The sequence below is a fragment of the Caenorhabditis elegans genome, chromosome IV, assembly GCF_000002985.6.
Source record: "Caenorhabditis elegans chromosome IV".
NCBI classification, from domain to species: Eukaryota; Metazoa; Nematoda; class Chromadorea; order Rhabditida; family Rhabditidae; genus Caenorhabditis; species Caenorhabditis elegans.
In genome coordinates, this window is record NC_003282.8 from 12,349,483 (window position 1) to 12,376,569 (window position 27,087).

The following is a 27,087-nucleotide window of genomic DNA, read 5'->3' on the forward strand; positions in this document are numbered from 1 at the left end:
TTTTTTTCAACTCATCGCAACAGCAGACATGGGATAAATTATGAACAACGTTTTTTTTCTTCCTTTTTCGTTCTTGTTTTTACATTTGAATAGGCTCTCTAAACTCTTGAATTGAAATTATAGAGTGTTCTAGTCACTCTCGTTTTCATCAATCTTGTCGCCGTCAAGTGGAGTTCAAAAACTCTATATTTTCGAATTCCATGAATTTCGAATCAGCCAACTGAAATGAGAAAAAAAACGTTGAAAAAACAGACATAGTGAAAAGAAAACGAAACACTTTGTTTGAATTTGTAAGACCATTTTATCGCTTTTAAATTTCTTCGACTGGGTTTTCTTTTCTTCTTTTGAAAAAACCGGTTTTCGCCAAACCTAGTCTTACACAATTCTTTGAATTTTTCTTGATTGGTACCGTTTTGTTATTATTTATAATTGTTTATCTACTTAAAAATATAATGAATTTCAGAAAAAAGAGGTATCTGGATTGAAAAAAATGCTGTAGCGATACCTGATCTACGATGACTATCTCGTACACTTTGGACGTCTCCCAGACGAATTTGCAAAGCTTTTTCAGCTTATTGTTACGGTGGAGAGGAAGTGTTTGGAAGGTGGGAATTTGCTCAAAGAGGTCCTCAAATACCGAAACCAAAAATATTTAATTGAATTTCGAATATCATCAAAGGTAGTGTGGGAAGTTATTAATTATTTTTCTCTGCAGGAATTTCTAATTAACACTACATATTTATTAAACAAATTCCCAACTCAAGCTGCCCCACCCTCTAAATGTCAATCGTTTTTGACTCAAAAAAAACATAAGAACGCACATGAACTTTATAAATCCTGTATACTTTCTGTCAAGACCCATATCCTGCCCGGTCCTTGGCCTTTTCCTACTTTTCTTCTTTTTTCTTCTGGATATCTAACTTCACAATCTCTTTTGCATAAAAGAAAGTTGTAGTTGTATGAATCCAATTATTGCCTCCTCTTCCTCGCCGTTGTGCTCCATTCGAGCAAAACACACCCACACATTTTGTGACGTGGAACCGTAGCTGAAGCCTATAAATTATCGGAAAATGGCTGCTTCTAATGGAAAAGGGAAACAGACTTCCTGGTACTAGGGGACCAGGGAGCATACAATAATAGATCTGAACGGGCGAAAATTAAAGAAATTTCAGGCAGTATTTGGACAACTTGCAGTATGGACGGCTGTATTTCTTCTGATCAGTTGCATTTATCGATACATGTTATCCCCATCACAACAAGAGTAAGAAAATATTGAAATTTTATTTAATTCAAGTACATTTTTCCAGTGTATTTGAGCAATTGATACGGTACTTTGACAACAAGCTAGATGCAAATATTCCGCTCACATTTCTTCTTGGATTCTTTGTTTCATTTGTTGTTGCAAGATGGGGATCTATTCTCAATGGAATCGGGTGGATTGATGAGTTAGTTTTTATGAAGTTTGTACATCAGTTTTAGTACGCAAAGCCTTTAAAAGAAACTTGAGTCCATTTTACAGATTAGAATATATTGAATTTTAAAGATATACACAGCATATTGCGGGCTTGTTTGCATACTGGAAATTAGGAATTTCTTGGAATAAAAATGCCCACCACTGTTCAAAATCCTGCCCTAAAACTGATAAGCATTTTTGAAAATCTATAATAATAAGTCGGAAGTATACTGATAAAGAACAGTATCCTAAAAAGTTACTCGTATTTCTGATAGATGTACCAAAAATCCAGTGTATAAAACGTTCACAATTTCCAATTTTTCAGTGCATCCCTCCTCTTCGCCACCTACATCCGTGGAGCCGACGAAGAAACTCGTGTGATCCGTCGTAACCTCGTCCGTTACCTCGTTCTCTCACAAGCCCTTGTCCTCCGTGACATCTCAATGCAAGTACGAAAACGATTTCCAACAATGGACACGTTGGCAGCATCAGGACTGATGACTCATGAAGAAATGGATATTCTGGATCATATCAAGGATCCATACAGTAGATATTGGACATCAATTCAATGGAGTTTAAATTTGGTGTACGAGTGTCAAAAGAAAGGAAAAGTTGATAGCTACTATCTGATGAATAAAATTGTAGATGAGATTGGCAAGTTCCGACATGGACTTGCGTCTCTTCTGAAATATGATTGGGTTCCAGTGCCTTTAGTTTATCCACAGGTTTGTGAAGGGTGTTACAGTATGAAAATTAGTATTTGAAATGAATATTGCAGGTTATTTTTCTGGCTGTAAGAATATATTTCATGATTTGTCTGATCGGACGGCAGTTCATTGTTACTGGGCCAAATCCATCAGGGGTAAGTTTTTGAAATCAAATTGAGGGGGGTTTCACATTTGTCGGGGTCTTGCCTATAAAATCATTGGTGGAACTCCGGTTATTTGATACTTGTCAAGTTATCTTTAAAAGTGATTGGCTCAATAGTGGAAAAAAAGTTCCCCAGTAGAAACTAGCTGGCATGTAGGCAGGCAGGTAATTGTGTGCCTTCCTGGAAGTCTTCCATTAAACTATCACAAGTGACAGTAACTAACGTGTTTTTTGGTGTAATCACCAGGCAAGTGTAAGTCGGTGCATTTTTCTTGTGATGGTTTACATTTTCCTGTTTAATTGAAAACATAAACTCCTATAAAATTTAAATTTCGAATCTTTATTCCCATTCCATTTTTCAGATTGACCTATGGCTTCCGATCACCACAATGGTACAATTCCTAGTTTATATGGGTTGGATGAAAGTAGCAGAAGCCCTCCTAAACCCATTGGGTGAAGATGATGATGATCTAGAGTGTAATTATATAATCGATAAGAATTTGATCGTGAGTTGATATGTAGATATTGGAAAACGACTCGGTTCGGGTTTCTTGCATGAGCTTAGCGGAATGAATTTATCTATTAGTTAACTGTGTAGTAGATTAATGTAGAGTTTTTTACTGGAAAAGTCTTGTGCTGGTCCCCGGTTCTTTAAAGCTGAAGCGGTGTGAATGGGGAGGTTCAAAAACTCAGAATAGTCTGAAACTCAAAAAAAAAGCAAACGAAAAAATCAAGACATTTGAGATTTTTCAATTGTATGTAGATAACGTCTTTGTTTGTATACCCTCCAAAATAAAAATAAAAACTATTTTTAAAGTTTGTCATTCCATTCTTATGTTTTTCTCTAGTGGAATACTAATTTTCAGACTATTTAGTGTTATTAAAACCAAAACCCTATTCACACTATTCCACCATAAATTGGAAAATTTTAAAGAAAAATACATGTACATAGATGGGAATAAAGTTAACTTCTAATAACCTGTACCCACCGAAATACTTAATTTTATTTAAATATAAACTGCTCAAATATATCACTTTCCAAAAAATCAATAGCCCACAGTTTTCTCTCGTGAATCACCAGCACTTCACTTTTTATAATCGTAGTTGTGATACACAATATTCCGAAATCAAATTTTCCAAATATTTTCCTGATTTTCTTCATTCTGTAACTTTATCGTTTTCATTTTTTAGTTTTTCCTTTGTTTTAGACCGGTTTGTCAATTGTGGACACCATGTGGAAGCACGATGATGTGAGTTTTTGTGGCATGCATGCTCAGTTTTTTTTTTGCATTTTACTATTGCTCTCTTAGATTTTTACAGAGTTTTTGACACTTTCAGACCGGTTACTCGATGGTCGAAGAGCATATGGCAAAAACGCCGGCTCAGAAGAAGGATGAATTTTGGGGAATTGATAAGATTGCTCCTTTGTATTCTATGGAGTCGGCTGAAAGATCAGTACATCCGTTGGTGGGAAGCGCAAGTAAAATTAAGTAAGGAAAGCAGTTTTGATATGGATAATCGAATAAGTTTATTGCAGTTTGGTAAAGAATAAGAAGGAAATCGTTATGACTCCGCACAAGAATAAGCTCAGCGAGCTGGATCCTTCAGAGCAGGTGAGTTGGATCTAGGGAATTGATACGCTTTTCCATATTAGACTTTAACAGTAGGCAGGCACGTCTTTATGCCTGCCTGACAGTAGGCAACACAAGATAGTCTTAGGTCGCCTTGTGTGCCCAGTCTAGGTACAACCCTGTAGAAGTTGCCTTGTAGGCACAAGACTGGCTCGGGTTGGCTTCTTCCCACTTTTTTTTACTAATATTTAAACTTTACTCTCGGCGCGGGCTTGTCTTTAAAATCACGAAGAAATTCCAAAATTACAGAAAACGTATCTCCGCCGGGTAAATGTATCCGATCACAATGCAAAACACGCGAAACAACGTGGACTTGAAAGAGCCAACTCGCCGGATAAATGCTTGAGCAAAATGAGATCAAGATCGAAGTGAGTACACTATTTATCATATTTTACAGTTTCCACTGCACATTTTAACCTTTACCTTGAACCAGTAACATTACTAAACAAAATCGATTTAGATCCGAATTGCAATATATTCAATTCTATGAAAAGTAAGTGATCGCATGTCTCTCTGGTAAATAGTCAATTTTTCAATATTGCTAAAAAGTTTGAAGTTTCGTGATTTTTTTAAAGTAACTAGAGCGTTTGTTTTTTATGATTCACAGAATAGCGTTTATAATGGATGAATGGGAAAATAATAAAATAATATTTTTTCAGCGGAAAGTTCAGAACATCTGCAAATGGATCACAAAACGGTGTTGATCTGTGGACACGAGCTGGTGAGTTTTGAAGTAAAAATATTTAGAAATTGTTTTGAATTGGGGAAGAGTTGATGACGTGGGAAAACTTTTTTTTGTGATTTTTGCCAAGGAAAAACAGAAAACTTATTCTTCGTTGCGAGACCCATCCGAATACATCCTTGTCCCATTAAGTACAAAATTCGAAAAATTTAATAAATCTCAATAGATTTTCACAGTTATTTTGGCGCGGAAACTCAAAGTTGGTTAGTCTGGACTCTAGAGAAGTTCAAAGTCAAAAATATTCCACGTCATCCAACAAACTTCCACTATGAATAATTGATTTCCCTGATTGCCAACTGCCCACTTCTTTGCAAATCCAAAAATCCAGATTCCCCTGATGATTCTTCACACGATTCGTGCTCTCATTCAGGTTCAATTATCTGAATAAAAACCTCCTCCTAATCCTCTTCTCTCTATATATATCAAGTTCTTTATTCTTGGTGAGTAGTTGATCCCCTTCTCTTCCTCTTTCATTTCTATCCAGTGTGTCTTCCTGATTGTGCAAATTCAAGTCCCTCAATCTAGTGCATCCCCTCATTCCACGTGGCTTCTCATCCTATTATGATTCGTTTCATTCTAATCCAATATTTTCAAATCTTTTGTGGTTTTACCCTAAACGCATGAAACGAGTGAAGTTATAAATATTTATTGTATATTCAACAGAAAAGCCTGGTAGTGCGGTAGAGCGCGTTTTTTGTACTTTTAAATTCCAAAATTTTAAATGTTTCATAAAATCATGAAAAAAAACAGAAATTCAGAAGTACAAAGTAATATTATAAGTTCACATATTTCTGTAACTCAGACTCAAAGGTGCACAGGAAAATACGGTTGGGTCTTGCCGCGAAAGAAGTTGCCACTTTTTTCTTTTTTTCTATTAAAATTCTTTTTGAGACCGTAAAAGCGAAAAAACAAAGAAATTTGTAAAAAGCACAACATTAATTTTTGTTCGCCCCATCTGAATAAATCCGTGCGGCTAAATAAAGTTGAGAGAAATGATATTTTGAAAGGAAAAATCTGAAATTTTGAAAGCTTGGTTTTTTTCGATTTTCAAGGAACCAAAATTATTTTTTTGCTTGCAGAATGAATAATTAGTAATTAACTTTTTTTCAAAAATACTCCTCGTGCAACTGCGCTCTACCGCACCACCATCCTTTTTCGTTGATTCTACAATATTCGAGCAATTTCTGAATATTGAGCATAATCTTTTTCAGGTGACATTGAAATGAACGTTGCCACATCGAATCCAAATCAAGTGCATCCACATTCAATTGCCGTATTTCCACCAGAAGAACAACAGACAACATCTCGACATTAAACAATATTTCCCCCTCCAACTGAGACCCCCCATTATATAATTCCGCAAGCTCTGTGATATTTGTCTCATTGATCCGGTTATTTATGTCTTTTCCAATCAGCCGGAAAATCATAACGAGTATTTATTTTTGTGTATAATAGTTTTGGTTTTTTGTTTCAAAATTCAATGTTTTTTCAACTCAAAAACCATAGATCCTTGGAAAAAAAACTTGATAATAAAACTGTTCACATGAGTTTTTGCTACAAAAGTGCAAAAAGCAACAAAAAATCGTAATAAATATTGCTATTTTGAAAAACCAAGAAAAAAGTAACATTAAAATCCTAACGGGGGTCGGCTGGATGATTGAACAGGAAATTTGAGGGGAAGGAAAAATGATAATAATAATAATTAGAAATACACTTTGGTATTTATCACTTTATCGATTTTTGGAAGAATTTTGGAAGACGGGCGACAAATAAAATGTATGGTGAGGCAGGGCCAAAAATGGTTGAAATATTTAGAGGATTTTCAAGAGACGGGGAGAATAATCACAACTAGAAAGAAAAAACACAAAATCAATTGATAAACCCATATCCGTTCAACTCGAGCACATTGAAGAAAGAACGGAATTTTCAAAAAAAAAAGAGAAAATAAGAACAATAATAATAATAATTACGGAGAAAGAAAAAACACCAAAGCAAAAAAAGACATGGGACACTGTTGGGAAACGGGAACAAAAAAGAGGGAATGGATATGTCACACGGATGAACTGACTGATGATGGGAACGGCATGGAGGATGAAAATTGATCAACTAATTACCACTAATCTCTCGTTTCAAATGCTGCAGGAATTCTACATATGAATGTGTTGATTCTGACCGATCATCGACAAGTCGCCGTACAAACACGTCACGGAGAGGCGAGTGTTCTCTGCAAAAATTAATTTTTTGAGCAAATCTGATTTTTCCATCAAAGCTTTGAGTGAAACTTTTCAAGAGATATTTCAGATTTTTCAAAGCAAAACTCTACAAAGATTTATGTTTCAAAATACGATACCCGGTCTCGAAGCGTCCTCAAATTCAAATCAAAGCATGCGCCTTTAGGGAGTACTGTAGCTGATAACAATACGTTTTTCACCCGTTTCTTAAATCTTAAGTTATTTTACACATTTGCACAAACTATACGATAAATTCTTTAGAAATGTGTAAAAACGTATACCACGCTCAAAACATAGAGTTTGGAGTAGCCTTTAAAAAATACAGTAGTAATTTTAAAAAGCGTATATCCTTTTTCATTTAAACAAATACTTGGTTGTGTTGAGATCGAAAATCGCAAATTTTTTCAAACGGCTCTGAGTTTTTATTTGGCAAAAAAATTTAGAAAATCAATAAAAACTTTTTTTTCAATAAATGTTAAATTAAAGACTTACTTAATCGTTATTATTGGTCCCAGATAGAATCGGAATTGTGTGACTTGCTTGAAGAACGCGTGCACTCTTCTCGACAATTCATTATCTCTTTCCAGAAGGGAATACTGTAATTTAAAATGTTTTTAAAACTATTCAATTGAAATCTCACCTCATCAATATCATTATACGTAGAAGTTCCGAAAACATTAACCAGGAAACCTGGATCTGCGGATGAAGCCACGTAGACAAAGGCAATAGTACCAGTTATCATCAGATAGACACCTCCACGACTGATATGCTCGAATGATAGTGGTAATGCTGGTGGCGACTGATCTTCTGGCATTGAGGCGAGTTCGTTGAGCCGATAGAGACGTGGATAAATGTCAGACAGAATTTGGTCCAATGGACTGAATCGCATCATCAACATTGCGCCGGCTCGTTCATCTAGGCGGATGCCACGAGACGAGGAGAATGCTGGCTGAAAATTAATTATTTAAATTTATTTAGTTTTTACAAATCAAGGCTTACATGTTTGAGCATAGCCAGCACATAACTTGGGAAGAGCCGAAGATGACCGACACGTGGAACAAGCATTCCACTTCCTCTCGATACAGCCTTCTGATATGCTCCAACACTGTCGACAACTGCATTTACAAGTGCTTCTCTTGAATCAGCAAGTGAACTTCCAGTCATAGATCGTTCTACTCCAATTTTAGCCAGATAGGATACCGTAGCTTTCAGATCAAAATTATTGTAAAGTTGAAGTAGATCACCAGTTGTTGGAAGGCACATTGTATGTACTCGAATACGACGATCACCTTTACTCGATGTATAGAGTAGTGCTGACTGGAAGCATACATATTGCGGAAGCTTCTCTTCGAGTGTCACTTGAGCCGCAAGTGCAGAATCTGGATTCACGTTGGCAAGTGCCAAAAGATCTGGAGATCGGACGAAGAAGTTTCCGTAGAAACCGGTTAGAGCGAGGCCACGAGACGTTCGAATACGAAGAACTGCTTCAAATCCGAGTTTTCGTGTCAAATATCGAGTGAGAGTCCGTTCGAATCGTTTTACTTGATGGATATCATTTCGATAGTTGTAGTTCGGGAAATGGTAGACACATCCTGTCGAGAACTTTGCAATTTCAGCTGAAAATGGAATTATTTTCAATCATTTTGAATTTAACTTTCAAATTTGACAGACAATTTGAAAGCTGCCCCGGATTTGTGGTGTTTCAGACATTTTCTACATTTTTTTAACGAAAAACTGGAATTTTTTCGGATTCAGCATCTACAAATTAACACCTTAAAATCGAGAAAAAAAATTTTGGAAAATCGATCTAACTACGATTTATTAACTGTTTGATTTTTTTTTTTAATTTTCCAGGTATCAAGATAAAAACTGTATTTGCAGAGGTTTTTTGATACACCGAATCTGAAAAATGTCAGTTTTTCGTTTTTAAAAAATTTGACAGCATCCCCTCACCAATAAAAGGAATTCTCCAAAAAAACCTACAAAGAGTTGCCAAATCAGCATATTGCGTGTTGAACATAAACAGATCAAGGCAAATCTGCGATCCGGTGCACTCTAACGATAGAGCTTTGTAGAAATCGGTTGCTGGCCCCAAATTCTGACCACCTTCCGTCGATTCTTCTCTGCTTTTCAGTGCTCCTAATCCAAGATTTGGTAGGCTGACTTGGAAGATTGATATCCTTCCTCCAACTTCTTGTATCATGCTCTGCGCGAGCTTCAATGCAGATCCGAGGCAATTTCCATTTGAAGTTGGGCCGATTTGAGAGTAGAATTCGGGAAGTTGCTTGATAAAAGTTCGAATTGTATCTTTGAATTTCTTCATAGGAACAAGCAGTGATGTGACTGATGGAAGAAAAGCGTCATCGATATCGTCTACAATCATTTCATTCGGATACCGCTTATTACTAGAAAATGAGAAGAAATGCAAGCATTGATCGACAGCAATGAAGCACACTTGAGAACGATCATCTCCTGGCATTTGATCTATATTGATGAGAAGTTGCTCGGCAAATGTGTGTAAATAGCCTGATTGAATTGCTGCAGCACTAATATCAATCACGAATACATAGACAGCAGGTTGAGGTGGACGTAACTGAAATCGCTTGTTTAAATTTAGAAAAACATCGTTTAAAATATGAAAATACCATGTATTCCGATGGAGCAATAAATTCAACCGTCGCATTTTGAATTTCCGGTCTGTTTCGAGGATCTCCGAATGCTTTTGTCACTGGGTCCCAGCAGAAATCATCAGGCACTGAAAACAAAAAATGGTTTTCGCATTTTCTCAATTTCACATTTTTCAGTCAACATACGGTCGTTATTTCTATTACAGAGATTGCATTTCCAGTGTCGATGATCAGGAAGATATACATATGGATTAATATATGTCCGACAATACCGACAACGTACAATATTCGATGTTTGTATAATATTGAGATTCTTAACATCTCGGAACGGATGAAGTGTTATTGCAAATGGTAATCGACTCTTTTTCAGTAGTTCTTCTGTTTGTGGAACTTGGGCGAGTGTTGAGCGGAAAATACTGAAGAGAAAATTATTAATATTTCTAATATCTGCAATAGTAACGATTCTGGATTTTTGCTTGTATAGACTCAAAATTTGGTCAGATGAACCAATTTCTTGATGCGAGATAATCGATCAAAATATGCAATAAAGGATTTAAACTAAATAAAAGTCAAATTCCGACAGCTGCGATTCGAGATTTTAGCTGATATCAGCCAGTAGCGAAGGCATTTTTGAGAAGTCTCACTACGAAATTCGTCCATTCGGCCACATTTTGAGTTTATTTATACAAACAGAATTCCTTCTTCAAGAGAAAATCCTCACTTTGGATCAACATGAGCATTCGGATTCGCGACTTGTTGAGGAATCTGAATCTCGATATCTTCAAAACCAAGTTGTTGAACATTTCTTTCAGCAATCAGATCAATTATATCATTGCGATACCCGCCCATTTGTTGCTGAGGACCAGGAGCTCCGCTCATGTTCTGAAAATCAACTTTATACGGGGAAATAACAAATATGAATAAACCATTTGTCCAAATTGCTGATTCATATTTTGCATTTGAGGTTGTGGGACTTGTGGTTGACCATACTGTGAATTTTGCTGTGGCTGGGGAGGATATCCTTGTTGCTGTGAAGCCGGAGGATAAGCAGCTGGTGCTTGAGGCCGTGGAGCCATTTGTTGCTGATAAGAAGGCGTTGGAGTTGGTGCCGGTGGAGGTTGAGCAGCAGGAAATGGAGCAGGTCGGGCTGAAGCAAGTGCAGATGGGATCGGAGGCTGAATACTTGGAGCTGCTGAACCAACTGATGGTGGTGGAGTTGGAAACGCTGGCGGTCGGGACTGAAATAAAACATTCAATTCTTCTGTATATGCAGTATTAACCATACCACAGCTGGTGGTGGTGGAGCATGATGGCCGTTCATAGAAGGCTGAGTAGCGGGTGAAAAGGACGGTGGTTGATGAGAAAATCCTGCAGAATGAGCTGGAAAAGCTGAAGCTGCAGTTGGATAATTTGGCGCAGCATGGTTATATTGATAACTTGGTGCTCCATTTGGGATTTGAGATACGGGTTTCACCTGAAAATAGAAAATTAAGGAAGGAAATGGAAATATGAAAGTAAAGATGAGAATCAATACATACCGGCTCTTGCGAAGTCGTTGCAGTCGGAAAAGGAAACGGATTGGCTGCATAATTGGGAGGAGCATTATTTAACGGAGCCGCAGATGGTTGAGAAAACTGACTGAATTGTTGGACGTGTTGATATTGTTGATTCTGGTTTTGACCGTACGCCTGCGGAAATCCAACGTTTCCCGGCGCTGTCGGTATATTCGACATCCGTCGATAGCTCGTGTAACCCGCTGAAATTGTATAATGAAATTATATTGCGAGAAAAGAACAAAATAAAACAAGTTCACAACGGTAGATAAATATTTAGCTGACGAGACGAATGAACGTGGCGAAAGAAATTTAATCAATAACTTCAGAGAGTACGGTAGATTTAGATGGGTGCAAACAGAATGACGAACAAATGCACAACTAGAGAAAATCAGTGATCACATTTTTTTCTAATTTTTTTTGCGCGAAAAACCAGCATACTGCTGAACAAATATAATTTATTTTTGGCGCAAATATCGTTTAAATGTTCACTTCAGTTTTTAAAGTCATTATTTTCATTTTCAGCAAAGTTTATAGCGTTTAATAATTAATTGCTCTTGAAATTTGCCTAACTTCGCAACGCTTCGAAATTTCGCGACTCTCTTCTCACCGGCGATCTTTAGAATAGATTTTACAACGTAAACAAAAATATTTATGACAATATTTTCTGATTTTGCTCGAGTATCTCATTGAACACGAAGAATTACGCCATGGAAGGCGACCTCAAGCGCGCGATGCACACAGACACTAGCGTCTCGCGCTCTTTCTCTTTGCCTCGCTGGAAATTCTTTTTCATTTTGCCTTCTTCTCTCGCCACACATTGGCGTCGTCGGTTTCTGCTTCATTGTGAAACGTGGATTTTGCGCTGAAATCAATAAAATCACTGTTTTCTCGCTTTCTCTTTTACTCTTCACTCTCACTCTCAATTTCCACGTAATCCTTGAAATAATTCAGAGGAGCGGAACAAAAAAGAACATTTACTGTACGAAAAATAGGAGAAGAGGTGGAAGAATATCGCCGAGAGGGAGGCCCTCGTATGAACAAAGCGAGAGAAGATCAGCAAGATGTTAAATAATTTTCATAGCGTTCAACACAGGTTTTATTAGTAAGTGAGAAGAAAGTTCCAACTCAGCAATTGGATCAAAAATCGATAATGGAGGGTGTTTTGAGTGTTTTAGTGTAATATAAATGAAAAATTGTCAATTTGATAAAGGTTTCCGAATGTGAAAGCTTCCCCCGAAACTGGTGTTCCTGGATTCTGTAAAAAGTGCGGTTGGCAGAAAACATTGAATGCATACCGTAGTTAGATACGCAGGCATCGCCGCGTTCGCCCGGCCAAGCCTCTATTGGAGCGACCGCCACCACCGCAGAGTGAGAGCGGACACCGTTCTCCAATTGTGTTTCTTAAAATAACAATATTTTGTTACTATTTCAGCCAAACAATCACTTCTGGCGGATGACCGGTATTTTAAATGGTCAGAGTGTTAAAAAGGTACTTTTTGAACCGAAAAAGTGTCATTTAAATGTATCTTGTGTCAATTCTCGAGAGAAATTCCACACAATTTAGTTAGAAAAACTCAAACTTACCTTTTAATAATTTTAAAATCACATTTTGAAAATTTAATTAAATAAAATTACTATTTAGATCAACATAAAAACGGTTTTAATTTTTTAAACTGAAATTCAAAATTTTAAAATTAAAATAAAATAAATTCATAAATTAAAACTATCTGTTGACTTTAATAATTTCAAAAAAAAAAAATTAAAAATGTGGTTATGCCAGTGGCCAGCGTGTATCTCTGATGAAATCATCATCGGTCGCTTCAATATCGATTTTTCGCGGCGGGCCCGCCATCTGCCGTGTACATTGTCGACCACGGACACAGACAGAGCATCATTCATTATTTTTTAACTTTTTCTAACCTACCTGTTAGTACTTTTGTCGGTCGGTGTAAGTTTTCAAGATTTTATCAACACCGAAATTAGATACGGATGATTTAAATCGGGTTTCGTAAGAAGATTGAAAATAAAGTTAGCAAATATTTTCTAAGCTCGTCGTCACAATTAAATCGATAATATGAAACTGAACTCTATAATGAGGCTTCTCAAAAAAATTCCCAAAAATTCTTTGATGGTGGGTAAAAATTAAAAAAAAAAGAGCCATTTTTTGCTAAAATCTAAAATTTCGTCGCCCTGTCCTTGTCGCAGCAGCAGGAATCTAGTTTTTCTCCCCTTTTATTGCATATTTTCTTATAGTGTGTTAATTCGATTAAGCACATTTAAAGTCGATAGGCATTCAATTATCGATTTGAAATGTGCCAAAATCTACGAATTAACGCGATATACGCGACGAAAATATGCAATAAAAGGTTGTTTTGGGTCAGTTTTAGTATTTTTAATCTAAAAAAATTCATTGGAGAATGTTTTAAATAAAATATTTTAATTTCAGTGATGTAATGTCATCAGGAGATATGACATCGGAGTACAAGGACAAACAAGGCGGAGGAGCTGGCCAGCCACTCACAAAGTCTGAAAACAACGATGGAAAAAAGACGTTAACCAATGGAATGAGTCGAGTACATCGAGTGTTAACTGAAGACGAAATTGCCAGTGGGAGATCAACACGGTGGACAGAACTTGAAATACACGGTAATCATTTTTGAAAATTGTTTCAATTTTTATTCGAGATATTTCCAGGTCGTGTGAAGAATCTATCACCGTCACTGTGGCAGTTGACACATCTTTCAGCTCTTTTTCTTAACAACAATGGACTGACACGGTTACCACCGGAGATTGCTCAGGTATCCGATTAGTGTGGAAATTATCTCCGGCGGTGGCACTTATTTTCATCGATTCTACAAAATGATCTAAACTTTGATGCTCCAACATTTTTCATTCAAAATTAGTGTCAAAAGATAGAAAATCATTCAGTTTATCTGAAAATAATATTTATTTCACCTGAAACATTTATGAAAATGCTCAAGAATTACCTGAAAGTGGCAAATTACCGGAAAAAAATTCGATGAATCGATACGACCATTTTGATTAATTTCCTGAATGTTCCAGCAGAAATTTTTTTTTTCAGAAAAAAATTTTTTTTTTTAAATATTTTGACACTAATTTCAAATAAAAATTGTTGGAGAACATGGGGCAGTAGGACATTTTGTAGAATTGCAAAAAAAAAGATTACCAAAAAACAAATCAGCATAATAAATATTATATTCTTTTATTCTTCATCTAAAATCTTCTTGAAAAATCCAATTTCATACCAAAAACCCATTTTTCAGTTGACAAATCTGACAATGCTCGACATATCGAACAACAAGCTCCGCTCACTTCCCACAGAACTTGGTGATATGATCAGTCTTTGTCATCTGTACCTGAACAATAATCAACTCCGTGTGCTGCCCTATGAGCTGGGAAAGCTTTTCCGGATTCAGACGCTCGGTCTGCAAGGAAATCCTTTGTCGCCGGAAATCAGCAAGATCTATCACGAGACCAACGGTGCGCAAAAGATATTGCAATTTCTACTCGATCACCTGACTAGTAAGTTTACTTTTTTACTTTTTGCTGTCAAAAAATAAGCGTTCGGTCTAGTGTTTGGAGCATAAAAACAAGATGCATCGTTCATCAAAGATTCCCGACGTCGACCTAGAATATATGATTTGAATTGACGTGCTTTTCCCTCCTGAATGTCTGACACATCTCAACTTTCACTTGTATCCCCCGAATGACGTAATAGTAGATAATTCTGCATTTCTTATAGTTTATTCACAATTCCCTCACTTGATTAGACAGAGAGGATGTTCGTTATCACTATTATCCGTGTTAGTTTGATTTCCCATGCCACAAACTACTTTCTCTTTCGGGGCATGTTTCTTCTTTCAAGTTGTGAAAGTGGTCATGAAAAAAGCATTGCCATACCAATACTTGAAGGGTGTTCGTGTTCATAATCGTAATCGAATCAGTAGAAAAAGTAACAGTGTAAACCGAGAAAATGGTGTTGAAAAATAATGCAGACAAGTTTTTAACTGGTTTCGTATATTTAAAAAATAGGTTCACAATATCATATAGTACGAAAACCAGTAGGAAACAAAATTGTAATAGGCTCGTAATAATTTATTATGCAGTACTATATGATTTTTGTGACACTACCAACGAAATGGCTCATATTTCCAAGAGAAAAAAGTGTTACCTGAAAATTAGAAGAACGAAACTAATTTTCATTAAAATGAAATAACTTACTCTAATAGTAAGTAATTCATTTTTTCATTCCGAAGAACACTTATCTCTTAAAACCTCCACGCAAATCTCGACATATCATGTTTAATGTGCCGGTGTGTCCAGCCATTCATCCAGTGTACATGAAAACGTTCTAAAAAAGAAGCGGCACACGAGTGTGAGAGATAAACCATAGAGACGCAGCAATGGTGGCGCAGTGACCACCACCGCCATACGTATACACGGTTTTTAGTTCGACGCTCGTCTGCGACTCATCGTCTCTAGCACTATTTAGCTCTTCGCTTATGATCATCTGTTCTTCTTACGTCCCCCGAGTCCTCCTCATATTCGCCTCGTTTTTTTCTACACGGCTTCTTCTTTCTCTGCCGTTCGTCGTTGCGAGGAAGGATCGAACAGTCTCCGCCCATTTCGGAAAAGTGTCTTCCCTCGTTGTATACGCCCTCCCCTTCGTGTGTTTGTGTCTCTGCAGCAGCCGGCGGCAGAAGCACATTGCATGAGTTTTAAACGGGAACAAGGCTCCGCCCTGACTAGCTTCCCATTTTGAGAGTATTCCCCCATTCTGCCTTTCACCAACGTCCTTTTCTTTTTACATCATATATTCCACCTGCTTTCCCTTTTCTTACTCCATTTCTCTTTTTTCATCCTTTAAACGTGCACCAACTCTGGCCATCCAAACTTACTATTCGAAAATGTACTGAAGTTCCCTCTGAAATATGGCCGACAGTGGAGACGGCGAATCGCCATCGAGAAGAAACTCCAGTGGAAAAAGATTTGTGAGACGAGCCAGAAGATGGGCTGAGCTGCTACAAAAACGACAAGGACGTCGAAATTGTGAGGAGAGCGAAAATCTATCAGCTCCGATAGATGCAAATTTTCAACAAGCTCATAAACATACAGCATTCAATAATCCATCGTCGCATAATCGAAATGGAATCAAGGATCAGAAGTATAGACCACCAGAGCCACCGCATGTTTATGATTATGTTGAAATGGCTGCTTTAGGAAGTGGTGTGATGGTTGTAGATGATGATCTTAATTATGAATTTCTGACACATGATGAATCCCGTCAAAAACAACATTTGGGACACACTCGAAGCTTCCCAATTACTATACTTCAATCAAGAAAACATGAGATTTCATCTGGATTATCACCAGCTTACGGATACAATACTCATCAAACTTGCCAACGAACCATATCGGATGCATACCATTATCAGGCTTATCATCAACCATCATATTCCAATCACCACACTTCTTGGTACGAGTATCAACAACCGTCAAATGCATCATTTATGAAACCGGTAGACAGTGCTCTCACACTGATAACCAATGATCTCTCTATGGCAAGTATCTCGGAAGCATCTACAACATCGCCGAGTTCGATCTCGAATAATTCTGAAGAAGATGTTTCACCACACTTTTTGAAAATGTCTTCTTCATTTCCAAAATCTTCAAGCTTCCCCTATCGAACAATGTCTGAGTCCCAATGTTTTCCATTCAATTTTCATGGTAAGTACGTGTTCATTCCCAAAGTTCAATAGGATTCAGCTAGTGAAAGTTGTATTCACTTGAGACAAATTTTACTACTATCTCACCACAATATTCATAAAGCTTAATCTTCTCTTCCTTCTGTTTCTTTTCTCCGATAGTTTTTTTCCAGATTGCTATCGTAAACATGTTCTGTTTTCACTTATCTATAGACAGTTCACTTAGATTGGCGGTTTTTTAGCTTTGACAAGCGTGACTGAAATAAAATTGTTACGAGCAATTGTGATTATAAAATATTCAGGTTGAATCTTGAGTTTGTTGGATTCCTAATTAAATTGTAAAATTTTAATCTCGAAATTTCCATCTATTCGATCTCTCTCCATATGTCTTCTACCTGAATCTCAGCTTCAGCTTCATCTTTTTCGCCGTTATCTCTGCGCATCTTTGGCATTGAAAAGTACGATCGGTCGATGGTGATTACGCCATATTTTGACGTAAGAGTGAGAGAGAAAGAGAAGCGGACGACAAAGAAGATATGGGGCGAACGTGTACGTTTATTTGTAGCATAATGGCAGGAAAAGGATGGCAATGGCAACGGTGTGTGTGTGTATGAGTGTGGACATCACGGCTTGACGGTAGTGATGGTGTGTGTATGTCTTAAGCGTTAACAAGTTTTTGTCGCCATTTTCGGACGGTGTCACATCCTTCCACATCTTCAGTGTGAATATGGTTGGCAGTTTAGAGACATTGGAAAGTCGGATTGTTTTGGTATCACTGATTGCGCGAGGACTGGCAGGAAGTGATATTAGAATGGATAAGCATTGACCAGGTGATTTGTGAGACACTGGAAGCTGTTTTCTGAGATAATTAGGAAAAATCTGATAGAAATGTTTGCAATGTTTCTTGATTTTCTCCGAAACAATAATCTAATAAATCGCAGTTTTTCTAATTACGGAGCACAGACATGTTCGAAGCATCGAAACAATGCACAAAAACGTGTTATTTACAAATGATCCTTTCACTCTCTCTTGAAGTGTGTTCTTCTCCCCCTTCGGATCACCAGCTCACCACCATCTATCCCAACAGGCAAAGAGAACACACCGTGTTTTGACGACGGTGAGAAGAGTGTTTTGGGTTGCCCTCCGGTGCACGATATGTTTACACACGGTTTCGAGCCGTCCGAGTCGATGGATGGATGAGGCCACCGGGTGGTGACGGCGCGTAGAACAAATTGGTCGTTTGAACATGGCGCTTGTGTCTGGGAATTTTTGTATGGAAAGATCAAATATAGAGCCTCTAATTTTCCACTTTGCAAAAACCTGAATATGAACAAAAAGAAACTAGTGAGGGATTTCAAATTACTGTAAAAAGTCAACTCCTCTTTTGATTATCCATATCCTCAGTTCATTTTGGATTTCCGTCGGTTTAGAAAACTGAAAATGAGAATAGAAAAAGATGAATAGGGAGAGTGCACTTGACACATTTCAATATTGGCGGCCTCTTCATCTTCAGTCCCGTTGATCGAACAATAAATTAAAATGGCACAGATGGTTATGCTGGTAATAAGTGTTTGAAAGAATTGAATAAGGGAAATCAGATAAAGAAGTTTTGAGTTCATAGTTTAGAGAAGCATTATTCATCCAAGTTTCAAGTTTCATAGAACCAATAAAAAATCACAATATGGCCGATATAATACTAGTGACCGCCCTTTTCACTTCTCCCGTATGTATCTTCGATGAATCCGCTCAACTAGTCATATTGTTTTTTTTTTGTCGCTTTCTGTGAGCGGTCATGAATAATTGCGAGTCGTTCATCGTCTTCTTCTTCTTTTTTTATATTCTTTCTCTTTTTCTACGCTTCGTTCTTTGTCACGAACGTTTACATAAAGAGACAGGGGGACGACGACATCTCTGAACGTATAATATTTGCCTCAAAAAGGAAATCGAGTGGGATTGAACACAGTAAAGCCCTAGGATGTCTAGTTAGGCCATCATAAAACGAAACGGAAATTGCCGGGGAAAATGTGAATATATTTTTGATGAAAAGGGAACTCTGTACAAACTATGAAATTTCAGTTAACACTCATCCTCCACCGGAACGAAACTGGGTAATGATCCGACATGCAGATCCGGAACGACCAATTGGTGAGTGAAAAAATATCAGAAGCATTGTTGAGCAGAAATTTCTTTGGAATTCATTTAAAAAAAAGCAGAGCAATATTTTTACTTTCTGAAAATAACCTTACTTTGAAATGAAATTCTGTAAAGTTGCTCAAAAACTGATTTATATTTGAGTCGGTTTTTGAGAAATTTGTAAAAAATTTAGAGCGATAGAGAAGTTATTATTCGAAAGTACGAATATTTCTATATAATTTTCCAAAAAGAAAAATGTGCCTCACATCTCTGATGCTGAATTTTCATTCAATTTATAATTTTTGTAGTACAATTAAATATTTAATTTTCAGCCACATTCACCGTTCTCTGCTACAATGTGCTGTGTGACAAGTACGCTACGGTCAATCAATATTCGTACTGTCCTTCCTGGGCTCTCAACTGGGAATACCGAAAAGGGCTCATCATAAAAGAGATCCGAACCTACGAAGCAGATGTGATCACGCTGCAAGAAGTTGAAACGGAACAATTCCGAACACTTTTCCAACCTGAACTCAAGCAACTTGGTTATGCTGGCATCTTTGAAGCCAAATCGCGTGCCAAGACAATGGGAGAAGAGGAACGAAAGTATGTGGATGGATGTGCAATCTTTTGGAAAGTTGACAAGTTTGATATGGACAAGCAATATCTGTTTGAATTTTCAAGTGTGGCGATGAAGAAGGCGTCTACGAGTGAGAATATGCTCAATCGTGTCATGCCAAGAGATAATATTGGATTGTGCGCTGTGCTGAAGATCAAGGAAAGCGTTTACGCTAACAGTGAGTTTTTTTTCTAAATTAAAAAAAAAACATTTGTTTTTTTTTGCAGAATTCCTGGGACGGATGCAAATTCCAATGAATGACAACGTGGTCGGAAATCCTCTTGTCGTCGCGACCGCTCATATTCATTGGGATCCTGAATTCTGTGATGTCAAATTGGTACAATCAATGATGCTTACTCATGAAGTATCAAGAGTACTCGAAGAAGTATCAAAGAAATATCAGATCACGCAACAACAAGTTCCAGTTCTCATATGTGGTGATTTCAATTCCCTTCCGGATTCTGGTGTCTTTGAATATCTTTCCAAAGGACAAATAACACGTCGTCATATGGATTTGAAGTCGTTCCGTGATGATTCTTGTCTTGAAAAGTTCACCAACTCGACGGACAAGAATGTGATCAGTCATCCCTTGAGGCTTGACTCGGCTTGTGACATTAATTCGATACCATTCACAAACTACACATTAGATTTCAAAGGAATGATTGATTACATTTTCGCAACACCACAGTCACTCGCGAGACTTGGAATACTTGGACCATTTGACCCACAGTGGGTTCAGTCGAATAAGATTCTTGGTGAGAAAATATACTTTTTTAAAAATAGTTCTCGATTTTTTGCTTGTTTAGATAAACTTAAAAACCGCCCAAATTAACGAATTTTGCAATGAGTCTTCTTTAAAAAAAAGTTTCTACGACGGTTCAAATTTTCTTTTAAAAAATGAGCTGATTTTTGCTAAAATCTCCAATTTTACTATTTTTTTATGTCACAGTGCTCCGTAATTAACTTTTATTTGATGATCATCCTTTATTGCATAGTTTAGTCGTTTGTCTCAAATTAGCGAAAACTACAGTAATTCTATAAATGACTACTGTATGTCTCGTGTCGATTTACGCTAATCATTTATTAATCTATAAAATATAAAAAGAAAACACAAAAATGGAAAAAAAAAACTAAAAATTAGAGGACAATTTAACATCGAAATTATTTTCCGACCGCTGCGACTCGAAAAAGTATCCAACATTGGAGTTTTAGCTAAAATTTGCCTTTTTCAAATATTGAAATCGACATAAAAATTGTTTAAACATTTTTTGAAAACTTTAATTTTGAAATTCGTTTATTCATGCGCATTCTGAGTATAATAATGCAAACAAATTTATCGGAAGTTCTCTTTTAAAAGTTTTCTAATTTCCTGTTTTCCAGGATTCCCTCATCCACATGTAGCATCTGATCATATTCCAATTATGGCTCAATATGCAATCATACCAACAACACATCAACGACAGCAACCACTTCAACAGGCTGGTCCTGCAGCTGGTGTAATTGGAGGAGGATTTCCATCAACACCTTCAGGAGCCCAACCATTCCTGAGGTGCTGACCCCATCATCATCTGCAATGTTCTTCAATTCGTGTACAACTGGCTCTCCCTCTCTTCCCTCACCATTCTGTCTCATACCTCAATTTGTGTGCTCTTGTATCTGCCCCACTCTCTCCCTCTCTTCATATAAAAAACTTACGTAGAGTCCTTCGTAATTACGATTGATAACTCGTTTGAATTGTGATATATTTGAATTATGTTCCATCGCCGCGCATTTTCATACTTTTCTTTTGTTCCTACGAGTTCTCCCTCTTCCCTCGATCCGACCCTTTTATTTCCCTCACTTCATTTCTTATCTGTTAGTTTTTCTTTTTCTCCTTTTGATCAGTTTTATTGAGTATATTTTGGTAGCCCCTGGGGTGTTCGATTCTTTTTATTCCACTCAAAACATTTTCATATTTTTTCCGTTTTTTCGATTGTCTTCGATTTCTTCATGGAAGAGTCTATTTTTCCATTCTATTCCATTTAGTCCCCCTCTCGTCTCTTTTTCTTCTCTTTGTAGTAGATCCCCTCTGTTTCGTGACTCGTATACTGAGGGTTTCACGGCGAAATGGTCTCGCAACGATCGGTTACGGTGTAGGTGTGCAGTGTGAGAGGAGGGAGAGAGTGTACGAGAACGTGAGGCGCAGATTACTTTCAGTTTGAAAAAAATAATGAAATCTCGTTATTTGTGCAATTCGATCTAGCTTTTTGCTCCCGACACGCTTCTTTTCATTCATGAAATGTGTTCGAAAAGAAATGTCGGAAGCGATCAGATCGAACATGCAAGATTACTGAGATTGAATTTTTTGTATCGAATTTTTAAAAAAACTCGATGAGTTTTCCAGAAGCCGGAGGTATACGAGATGCGCGCGATGCTCGCTGGTCGAGTTTCTCTACCTGACCTCTCCTCTCGTTGTGTGCTATTTCACCGTCTATATTCCAATAACTACCTACAATAATACCTTATTTCCGTTTCTGGTCCTATGTATAGTTAAAGACTTACTTTTTGGCATTCTTCACCCTCTGCTTCCTTCTCTCTCTCTCACAAACTCTCCCACACTCTCGTCCAAGTTGCGTGTTTCTGCTTTGAATTCTTTGTTATCGGTCTCGGATATAACGTTTCTCCTATTGTATTCATCATCTTAATTTTTAAAACTATTAGTTAAACAAAAATAAGAACAATATTTCAAAAATCAACTTTCCCCTTTTGTCTCATCGAATGAAACATTTTTTTCGTCATGTAACTTGTTCTTTTTACATTGAAAAATGGAGCACAAAATTATATACAGGAATTTGCAGTGTGAGTTTGCAGTGGTTTGCAATGGATTTGCAGTGAGAACAGGAATTTGCAGAAAGAAACATTTTTTAAGAAAATTTCCACTCTGAGACTCCTGACAGGAAAAAAAATTTAGATTAAAGAAAACTAGAATTTGAACTACCGCAAAAATTAGGGATACGGTAGACAAAAGTGTGCAAACACGCCAGCAGGTTTTTGCGGACGCGGCATTTTAGATGACGACAACCGTTTTAGATGAAGATTTCTCGTTTTGTTTCTTGCATTCGCTGTTGCCTATTTAAAACATATATTTTCTAATAGTTTTATATTACTTTTTGTAGAAATAATTAAAGTTAATTATTTTACAGTAATGCCGCCAATCAAAAGATCCAAGCCAGATGGTGGAGTCAAGAAAATCTCGATCACGGCTACCGATGTCACACCTGCAAAGGGTGTGGAGGAGAAAATGAGCTGGAAAGAGTATAAAAAGATGAAGCAGCATACTGGCGGTGGAACACGAAATAAGTTAAAGAAGAAGCAGAGGCCTCCAACTGAGAATACAGAAGGAAGAGCTAAAAAGCCAAAAGTGTTAACAAAAGAGCAGCTTGAACGACATGATACAGGAGCAGACCAAATTGATCCATCTTCGATGCGTTCAAAGCTTCAACAGGAAAAAATGAAAGTGACGAAGGACAAGTTTCAGAGAAGAATTGAAGCTACCGCTAAAGCCGAGAAACGTCTTGTTGAAAATGTGAGTTGTTCCATTGCTACTCAAATATTCACAAAATATAATTTCAGACCGGATTCGTAGCCCCCGACGAGGAGGATCACTCGCTGACCTACAGCATCCGACAGAAAGATATCGCTGAATCAGTTGATTTGGCTGCAGCCACAAAACATTTCGAGTTGAAATTGCCACGATTCGGACCATATCACATTGATTATACGGATAATGGAAGGCATTTAGTGATTGGAGGACGAAAAGGACATTTGGCAGCACTTGATTGGCAAACCAAGCATCTTCATTTTGAGCAAAGTGTGATGGAGAAGGTTTCCGATGTGAAGTAGGTTATGGCGTCCAAATTTCTAAAACTGTTTTACGCTGAGACCTCTTTTTTTCGCTGATTGAAGTGCTTTTTTGTGCCTATAAGTCACACAATACCACCGAATTTGGGCAAAATGCACCTCAATCAACTTAATAAAAGCGTATTTTGTTAAAAGGAAATTTTCAAGATGATTTTGTAAAAAATTCGGTAGCTTTAGAACATATGGATGCTAATTACACGTTTAATTACATTTGTTAAACATTAATAACAACGATTAATTTCAGATTTCTTCATACGGAAAACTTCATCGCAGTCGCCCAAAAAAACTATACTTATGTATACGACAACTTGGGTACAGAACTTCATTGCCTGAAAACCATGTACGACACAGCTCGCCTCGAATTTCTTCCCCATCATTTTCTGCTCGTCGGCTCTTCGCGAAATTCGTTCCTTAACTACGTGGATGTGTCTGTTGGAAAACAAGTTGCCTCGTTTGCAACGAAATCTGGAACTCTTGATGTGATGTGTCAGAATCCGGCAAATGCCATTATTCACACTGGACACACAAATGGAACCGTGTCCTTGTGGTCTCCCAACTCAAAAGAACCACTTGTCAAGATTTTGACTCATTTGAGCGCAGTCAAAGGAATTGCTGTTGATGATCAGGGAAATTATATGGCGACCACGGGTCTCGACAGGAAATGTCGTATTTGGGATGTTCGAATGTTCCGTCAACTTCATGCATATTCACTACCATTTGGAGTGTCGAACGTGGCAATTTCTCAAAAAATGAACGTTGCCTGTGCAGTTGGAAACCATGTACAAGTGTTCCGTGGAATGCATAATGGGACGTGTAAAGAGCCGTATTTGGTGCACAATTGTGGAGGTGTGGTCACTGATTTACGATTTGTTCCATGGGAAGATGTGCTCGGAATTGGACACGCAGGCGGATTCACGAGTATGTTGGTGCCAGGGGCAGGAGATCCGAACGTTGATACGCTCAGATCTAATCCGTACGAAACGAAATCACAGAGAAAGGAAAGAGAAATCAAACAATTGTTGGATAAGGTATGGAATTTATTTTATTCGATTTTGATATTTGAAGTCTGGATGTCAAAAACTCTATTTTTTATGATTTTATCATGAAAATCGAAAGCACCTCACCAATAAAAAAGAAACCTTTAAAAAATTTTCTCCAAAAAAATCTTGATTTCTCTATATTTCATGAAAACTTTAGTTACAAAATTATGTTCAATCTCGAAAAAAATGAGATTTTTTTTGAAAATTTATTTCAGACTACTTGGTTCTAAATTTCACAAAAGTTTTCCACGGAAAATTCGGAGTTTTCTTATACTACAGCAATTTAGAAGACCCTTCTTTGGCAAGCGAAAAAAATTTTTGCAAAAATTGTAATGCTAACTAAATTCTAATTTTCAGATTCAACCGGAGCTCATCAGTCTTAACCCAGACGACATTAACAAGGTCAATGAGGGACTTCTCGAGTTGGAAGAGGAAGAACGAAAGAAGATTCTCTACATTCGTCCGATGGCTGTTCAATATACGCCACGTCACAAGATGCGCAGCAAGAAGAGTGGTTGGAAGATGGAGGCTCGTAAGAATATTGTCAAGGATCAGATTCGAATGGAACGGAATATGGAGAAACATGCGGTGGAGAAGGAAGTTTTTGAAGCACCGGAAGTGGATGACGAGGCTCCGAAAAAGAAACACATTCTGGATCGTCTCAAATAGAAGGATAATCAATTTTATTTTTTGTTGTTGTTGATTTTGCGTTATTTTCGTTTTGTTTTTACTGAATTTTTGAAATTATTTCTTTAAAAGATTTGACATTTGGAAATTTATGAAACGAAGGAAAAAACAAACAGTAAAATAAAAAAGTAGAAACTAGTATGTATTTTATTCGTAATCTTCCTCTTCTCCCTCCTCATCATACTCTTCCTCATCCTCAAAGTCTTCTTCAACCTCGTAGTTCTCCTCCTCTTCATAATCTTCTTCCCCTTCCTCTTCTTTCATAAGATCGTCATTCTTCTTCTGAAGATCCGCAATGATCTTCTTCTGGGCTTCCAACTGCCCCGTCGTCTCGATCATCATCGCCTGGATCTTCAACGTGAGCGCCTCTTCGAATCGATGCTTGTCCTCCAGCTCTTCAAGCCGTTTCATATAGACTTCAGTGAGCTTGTTCGCATCGTCGACCTGTTTCGTGAGGCTCTCGATGGCCATCGTCTTTTTCTTGGATTCTCTAGCAGCACTGTCCAATGCATTAATCGTCAATCTCAAAACACCCTCTGGTGGAATACCAGTTTTCGCTGCTGGCATCAAATTTTTGATTCTGAAAAGTGTTACTTTTTGCATTTGTGCTTGTTATTATGGGGACGCAAAAAATGGTTTTTTGAAATCATCAAGGCACAAGCGCGCTCCAATGATGGGTCTCATTAGGTATTGGCAGGAAACTCGTAAATTCAAACGTTTTTGTTGTTATTATCGATTTTAATGTCGAAATGGTCTTTAAAGATGCATTTGAATAAGGGTTTCTCGTGTATTTTACATGATTTGTTTCGACATAGAAATAGTGGAAAAACTCTTGAAAAAATTTGAATTTCTGATTTTGCCTTCGCCAATACCTAACGAGACCCAACTTTAGAGGCGTTGCGTTTTAACTTGGGTAGGCTCCGAAACTCACCGTTTTTCATTCTCAGGATCTGTGCTCTCACCAAGGTTAGCCACAAGTAATTCGATTCTCAAGAATGTCTGATATGACCTGAAAAAATAATTCGATAAATTTTAGGAACTCAAATTCTTAAAAACTCACTCATCAATTTTCGCATCCCTTTTCTGCTGTGCTTCCCTCAAAAGTTTCTCCAATCGACCAATTTCCTCATTTGCTACTTGTTTTCCTTCTTTCGTCTCCTTTTCAAGATCCGAAATTCTTTCCGTGGCAACTCTCAATTTCTCACTCAAACATTCCACATATTCGACATTCGAATCAGTCTTCTTCGCATCGAAAAGCTCTTTTCGTTGCTCCAAAAACTTTTCAGTGAGCACTTTGAATTGCAAGTTCTTCGCGGCAAGCTCGGTTTGCACATTGCGGAGTTCGATCGAAGCCATTATTTGAATATTACAGACAGAAAAAGGGTGACAACCAGTCGATAGGGACCTGTGCGAGTGAAATGAGACAAGAAGAGGAGCACTGCTAATAGATGGTATCTACCGTAGCAGTTGACCTTTCCAAGAGGTAGACACGTCATCATTGTCTGACATACTATGTTTGCTCTCTCTCTCTCTCTCTATATGGTCTCGAAGGGAAGGAGATTAGGTCATAGGAGACGTTTATTGGAATGAAACACTTCATTAAAAAGGGTAATTAGTGAACTAGATGAGCTAAATGCATATTCAAATTTGTAAAAGGCCACCTAAAATGTTATGCATTGTCAAGAGAAATGGCAGTACTACCTAAACTGTGGCTGTGAAAATTATCTGGATTAATTTTTTGAAACCTAAAGAACGGTCATTGATAGTCAGAACTTTAGTTAATATATTTTTCTTGCATTTTTACATTTTTTGGGTAAAAAAAGGTGTCATGTTCAAAGTTTCCATTAGTTTTCAATATCTGAAGCTCTTTTT

The 27,087-nt window shown here is 37.4% G+C and overlaps 6 protein-coding genes and 1 non-coding gene across 17 annotated transcripts; 3 read left to right on the forward strand and 4 right to left on the reverse strand.

Moving 5' to 3' along the window:
• Positions 1–456: 456 nt before the first annotated feature.
• best-22 lies at positions 457–6,242 on the forward strand. 6 transcript variants are annotated; one of them, NM_001372938.2, is made up of 14 exons: positions 462–605; positions 1,173–1,261; positions 1,308–1,445; positions 1,779–2,178; positions 2,232–2,315; positions 2,686–2,829; positions 3,532–3,573; positions 3,662–3,813; positions 3,861–3,936; positions 4,204–4,322; positions 4,415–4,447; positions 4,614–4,675; positions 5,067–5,136; positions 5,908–6,242. In NM_001372938.2, the coding sequence occupies exons 1-13, from the start codon at positions 516–518 to the stop codon at positions 5,078–5,080; spliced, it is 1,443 nt and encodes a 480-aa protein (NP_001359653.1). In that variant the 5' UTR covers positions 462–515; the 3' UTR covers positions 5,081–5,136; positions 5,908–6,242. The 6 variants fall into 6 exon arrangements, with proteins under 6 accessions (NP_001293988.1, NP_001293989.1, NP_001359653.1 ...); NM_001307059.3 differs by lacking the exon at positions 5,067–5,136 and having other exon boundaries at positions 457–605; NM_001129361.5 differs by lacking the exon at positions 4,415–4,447 and having other exon boundaries at positions 465–605; positions 5,025–5,136; positions 5,908–6,238.
• sec-24.2 (uncharacterized protein) lies at positions 6,220–11,310 on the reverse strand. Its single transcript, NM_069953.9, has 11 exons — positions 11,093–11,310; positions 10,840–11,028; positions 10,481–10,792; positions 10,276–10,436; positions 9,741–9,970; positions 9,573–9,682; positions 8,911–9,520; positions 7,927–8,543; positions 7,568–7,876; positions 7,420–7,523; positions 6,220–6,920 (listed from the first exon to the last, which is right to left on the reverse strand). The coding sequence occupies exons 1-11, from the start codon at positions 11,285–11,287 to the stop codon at positions 6,803–6,805; spliced, it is 2,955 nt and encodes a 984-aa protein (NP_502354.2). The 5' UTR covers positions 11,288–11,310; the 3' UTR covers positions 6,220–6,802.
• Positions 11,311–12,059: 749 nt separating this feature from the next.
• Positions 12,060–22,370, forward strand: ccr-4 (poly(A)-specific ribonuclease; the record flags this gene model as incomplete). Of its 5 annotated transcripts, none has more annotated exons than NM_001028436.4 (8): positions 12,060–12,212; positions 13,557–13,756; positions 13,805–13,908; positions 14,395–14,653; positions 18,913–18,981; positions 19,302–19,766; positions 19,816–20,343; positions 20,969–22,370. In NM_001028436.4, the coding sequence occupies 8 exons, from the start codon at positions 12,172–12,174 to the stop codon at positions 21,142–21,144; spliced, it is 1,842 nt and encodes a 613-aa protein (NP_001023607.1). The 5 variants fall into 5 exon arrangements, with proteins under 5 accessions (NP_001023607.1, NP_502355.2, NP_001379313.1 ...); NM_069954.6 differs by lacking the exon at positions 12,060–12,212 and adding an exon at positions 12,470–12,599; NM_001392415.1 differs by lacking the exon at positions 12,060–12,212 and adding an exon at positions 12,933–13,058.
• On the reverse strand, positions 12,282–12,426 carry ZC518.8 (Glutathione S-transferase; the record flags this gene model as incomplete). 2 transcript variants are annotated; one of them, NR_131616.1, is made up of 2 exons in its annotated part: positions 12,282–12,358; positions 12,406–12,426. NR_131616.1 is itself a non-coding variant. In NM_001307157.1 (2 exons), 2 exons carry the CDS (start codon positions 12,424–12,426, stop codon positions 12,282–12,284), a joined length of 105 nt encoding a protein of 34 aa, NP_001294086.1. The 2 variants fall into 2 exon arrangements, 1 of the variants encoding a protein (NP_001294086.1); NM_001307157.1 differs by having other exon boundaries at positions 12,282–12,365.
• ZC518.6 lies at positions 15,479–15,697 on the reverse strand. The gene has a single exon (NR_056805.1). It is a non-coding gene; the product is annotated as an Unclassified non-coding RNA ZC518.6 (non-coding RNA).
• Positions 22,371–22,770: 400 nt separating the features above from the next.
• On the forward strand, positions 22,771–25,352 carry wdr-46 (WD repeat-containing protein 46). Its single transcript, NM_069957.8, has 4 exons — positions 22,771–23,153; positions 23,201–23,466; positions 23,733–24,516; positions 24,886–25,352. Exons 1-4 carry the CDS (start codon positions 22,773–22,775, stop codon positions 25,195–25,197), a joined length of 1,743 nt encoding a protein of 580 aa, NP_502358.1. The 5' UTR covers positions 22,771–22,772; the 3' UTR covers positions 25,198–25,352.
• atz-1 lies at positions 25,199–26,639 on the reverse strand. The gene is made up of 3 exons (NM_069958.6): positions 26,276–26,639; positions 26,147–26,224; positions 25,199–25,795 (listed from the first exon to the last, which is right to left on the reverse strand). Exons 1-3 carry the CDS (start codon positions 26,569–26,571, stop codon positions 25,363–25,365), a joined length of 807 nt encoding a protein of 268 aa, NP_502359.1. The 5' UTR covers positions 26,572–26,639; the 3' UTR covers positions 25,199–25,362.
• Between the last annotated feature and the right edge of the window lie 448 nt (positions 26,640–27,087).

Bases quoted from the DNA above. Each gene is read 5' to 3' on its own strand.
- best-22 (NM_001307059.3), top strand. From the start codon at position 516: ATGACTATCTCGTACACTTTGGACGTCTCCCAGACGAATTTGCAAAGC. The intron at 3,814-3,860 runs GTAAGGAAAGCA...AGTTTATTGCAG, and splicing joins GGAAGCGCAAGTAAAATTAA to TTTGGTAAAGAATAAGAAGG. The intron at 4,323-4,414 runs GTGAGTACACTA...AAATCGATTTAG, and splicing joins AAAATGAGATCAAGATCGAA to ATCCGAATTGCAATATATTC.
- sec-24.2 (NM_069953.9), bottom strand. From the start codon at position 11,287: ATGTCGAATATACCGACAGCGCCGGGAAACGTTGGATTTCCGCAGGCG. The intron at 7,524-7,567 runs GTGAGATTTCAA...TTTAAATTACAG, and splicing joins CGTATAATGATATTGATGAG to TATTCCCTTCTGGAAAGAGA. The intron at 6,921-7,419 runs GTAAGTCTTTAA...TAATTTTTGCAG, and splicing joins GGACCAATAATAACGATTAA to AGAACACTCGCCTCTCCGTG.
- wdr-46 (NM_069957.8), top strand. From the start codon at position 22,773: ATGCCGCCAATCAAAAGATCCAAGCCAGATGGTGGAGTCAAGAAAATC. The intron at 23,154-23,200 runs GTGAGTTGTTCC...ATATAATTTCAG, and splicing joins AGAAACGTCTTGTTGAAAAT to ACCGGATTCGTAGCCCCCGA. The intron at 24,517-24,885 runs GTATGGAATTTA...TCTAATTTTCAG, and splicing joins TCAAACAATTGTTGGATAAG to ATTCAACCGGAGCTCATCAG.
- atz-1 (NM_069958.6), bottom strand. From the start codon at position 26,571: ATGGCTTCGATCGAACTCCGCAATGTGCAAACCGAGCTTGCCGCGAAG. The intron at 26,225-26,275 runs GTGAGTTTTTAA...TTATTTTTTCAG, and splicing joins AGGGATGCGAAAATTGATGA to GTCATATCAGACATTCTTGA. The intron at 25,796-26,146 runs GTGAGTTTCGGA...AACACTTTTCAG, and splicing joins GATCCTGAGAATGAAAAACG to AATCAAAAATTTGATGCCAG.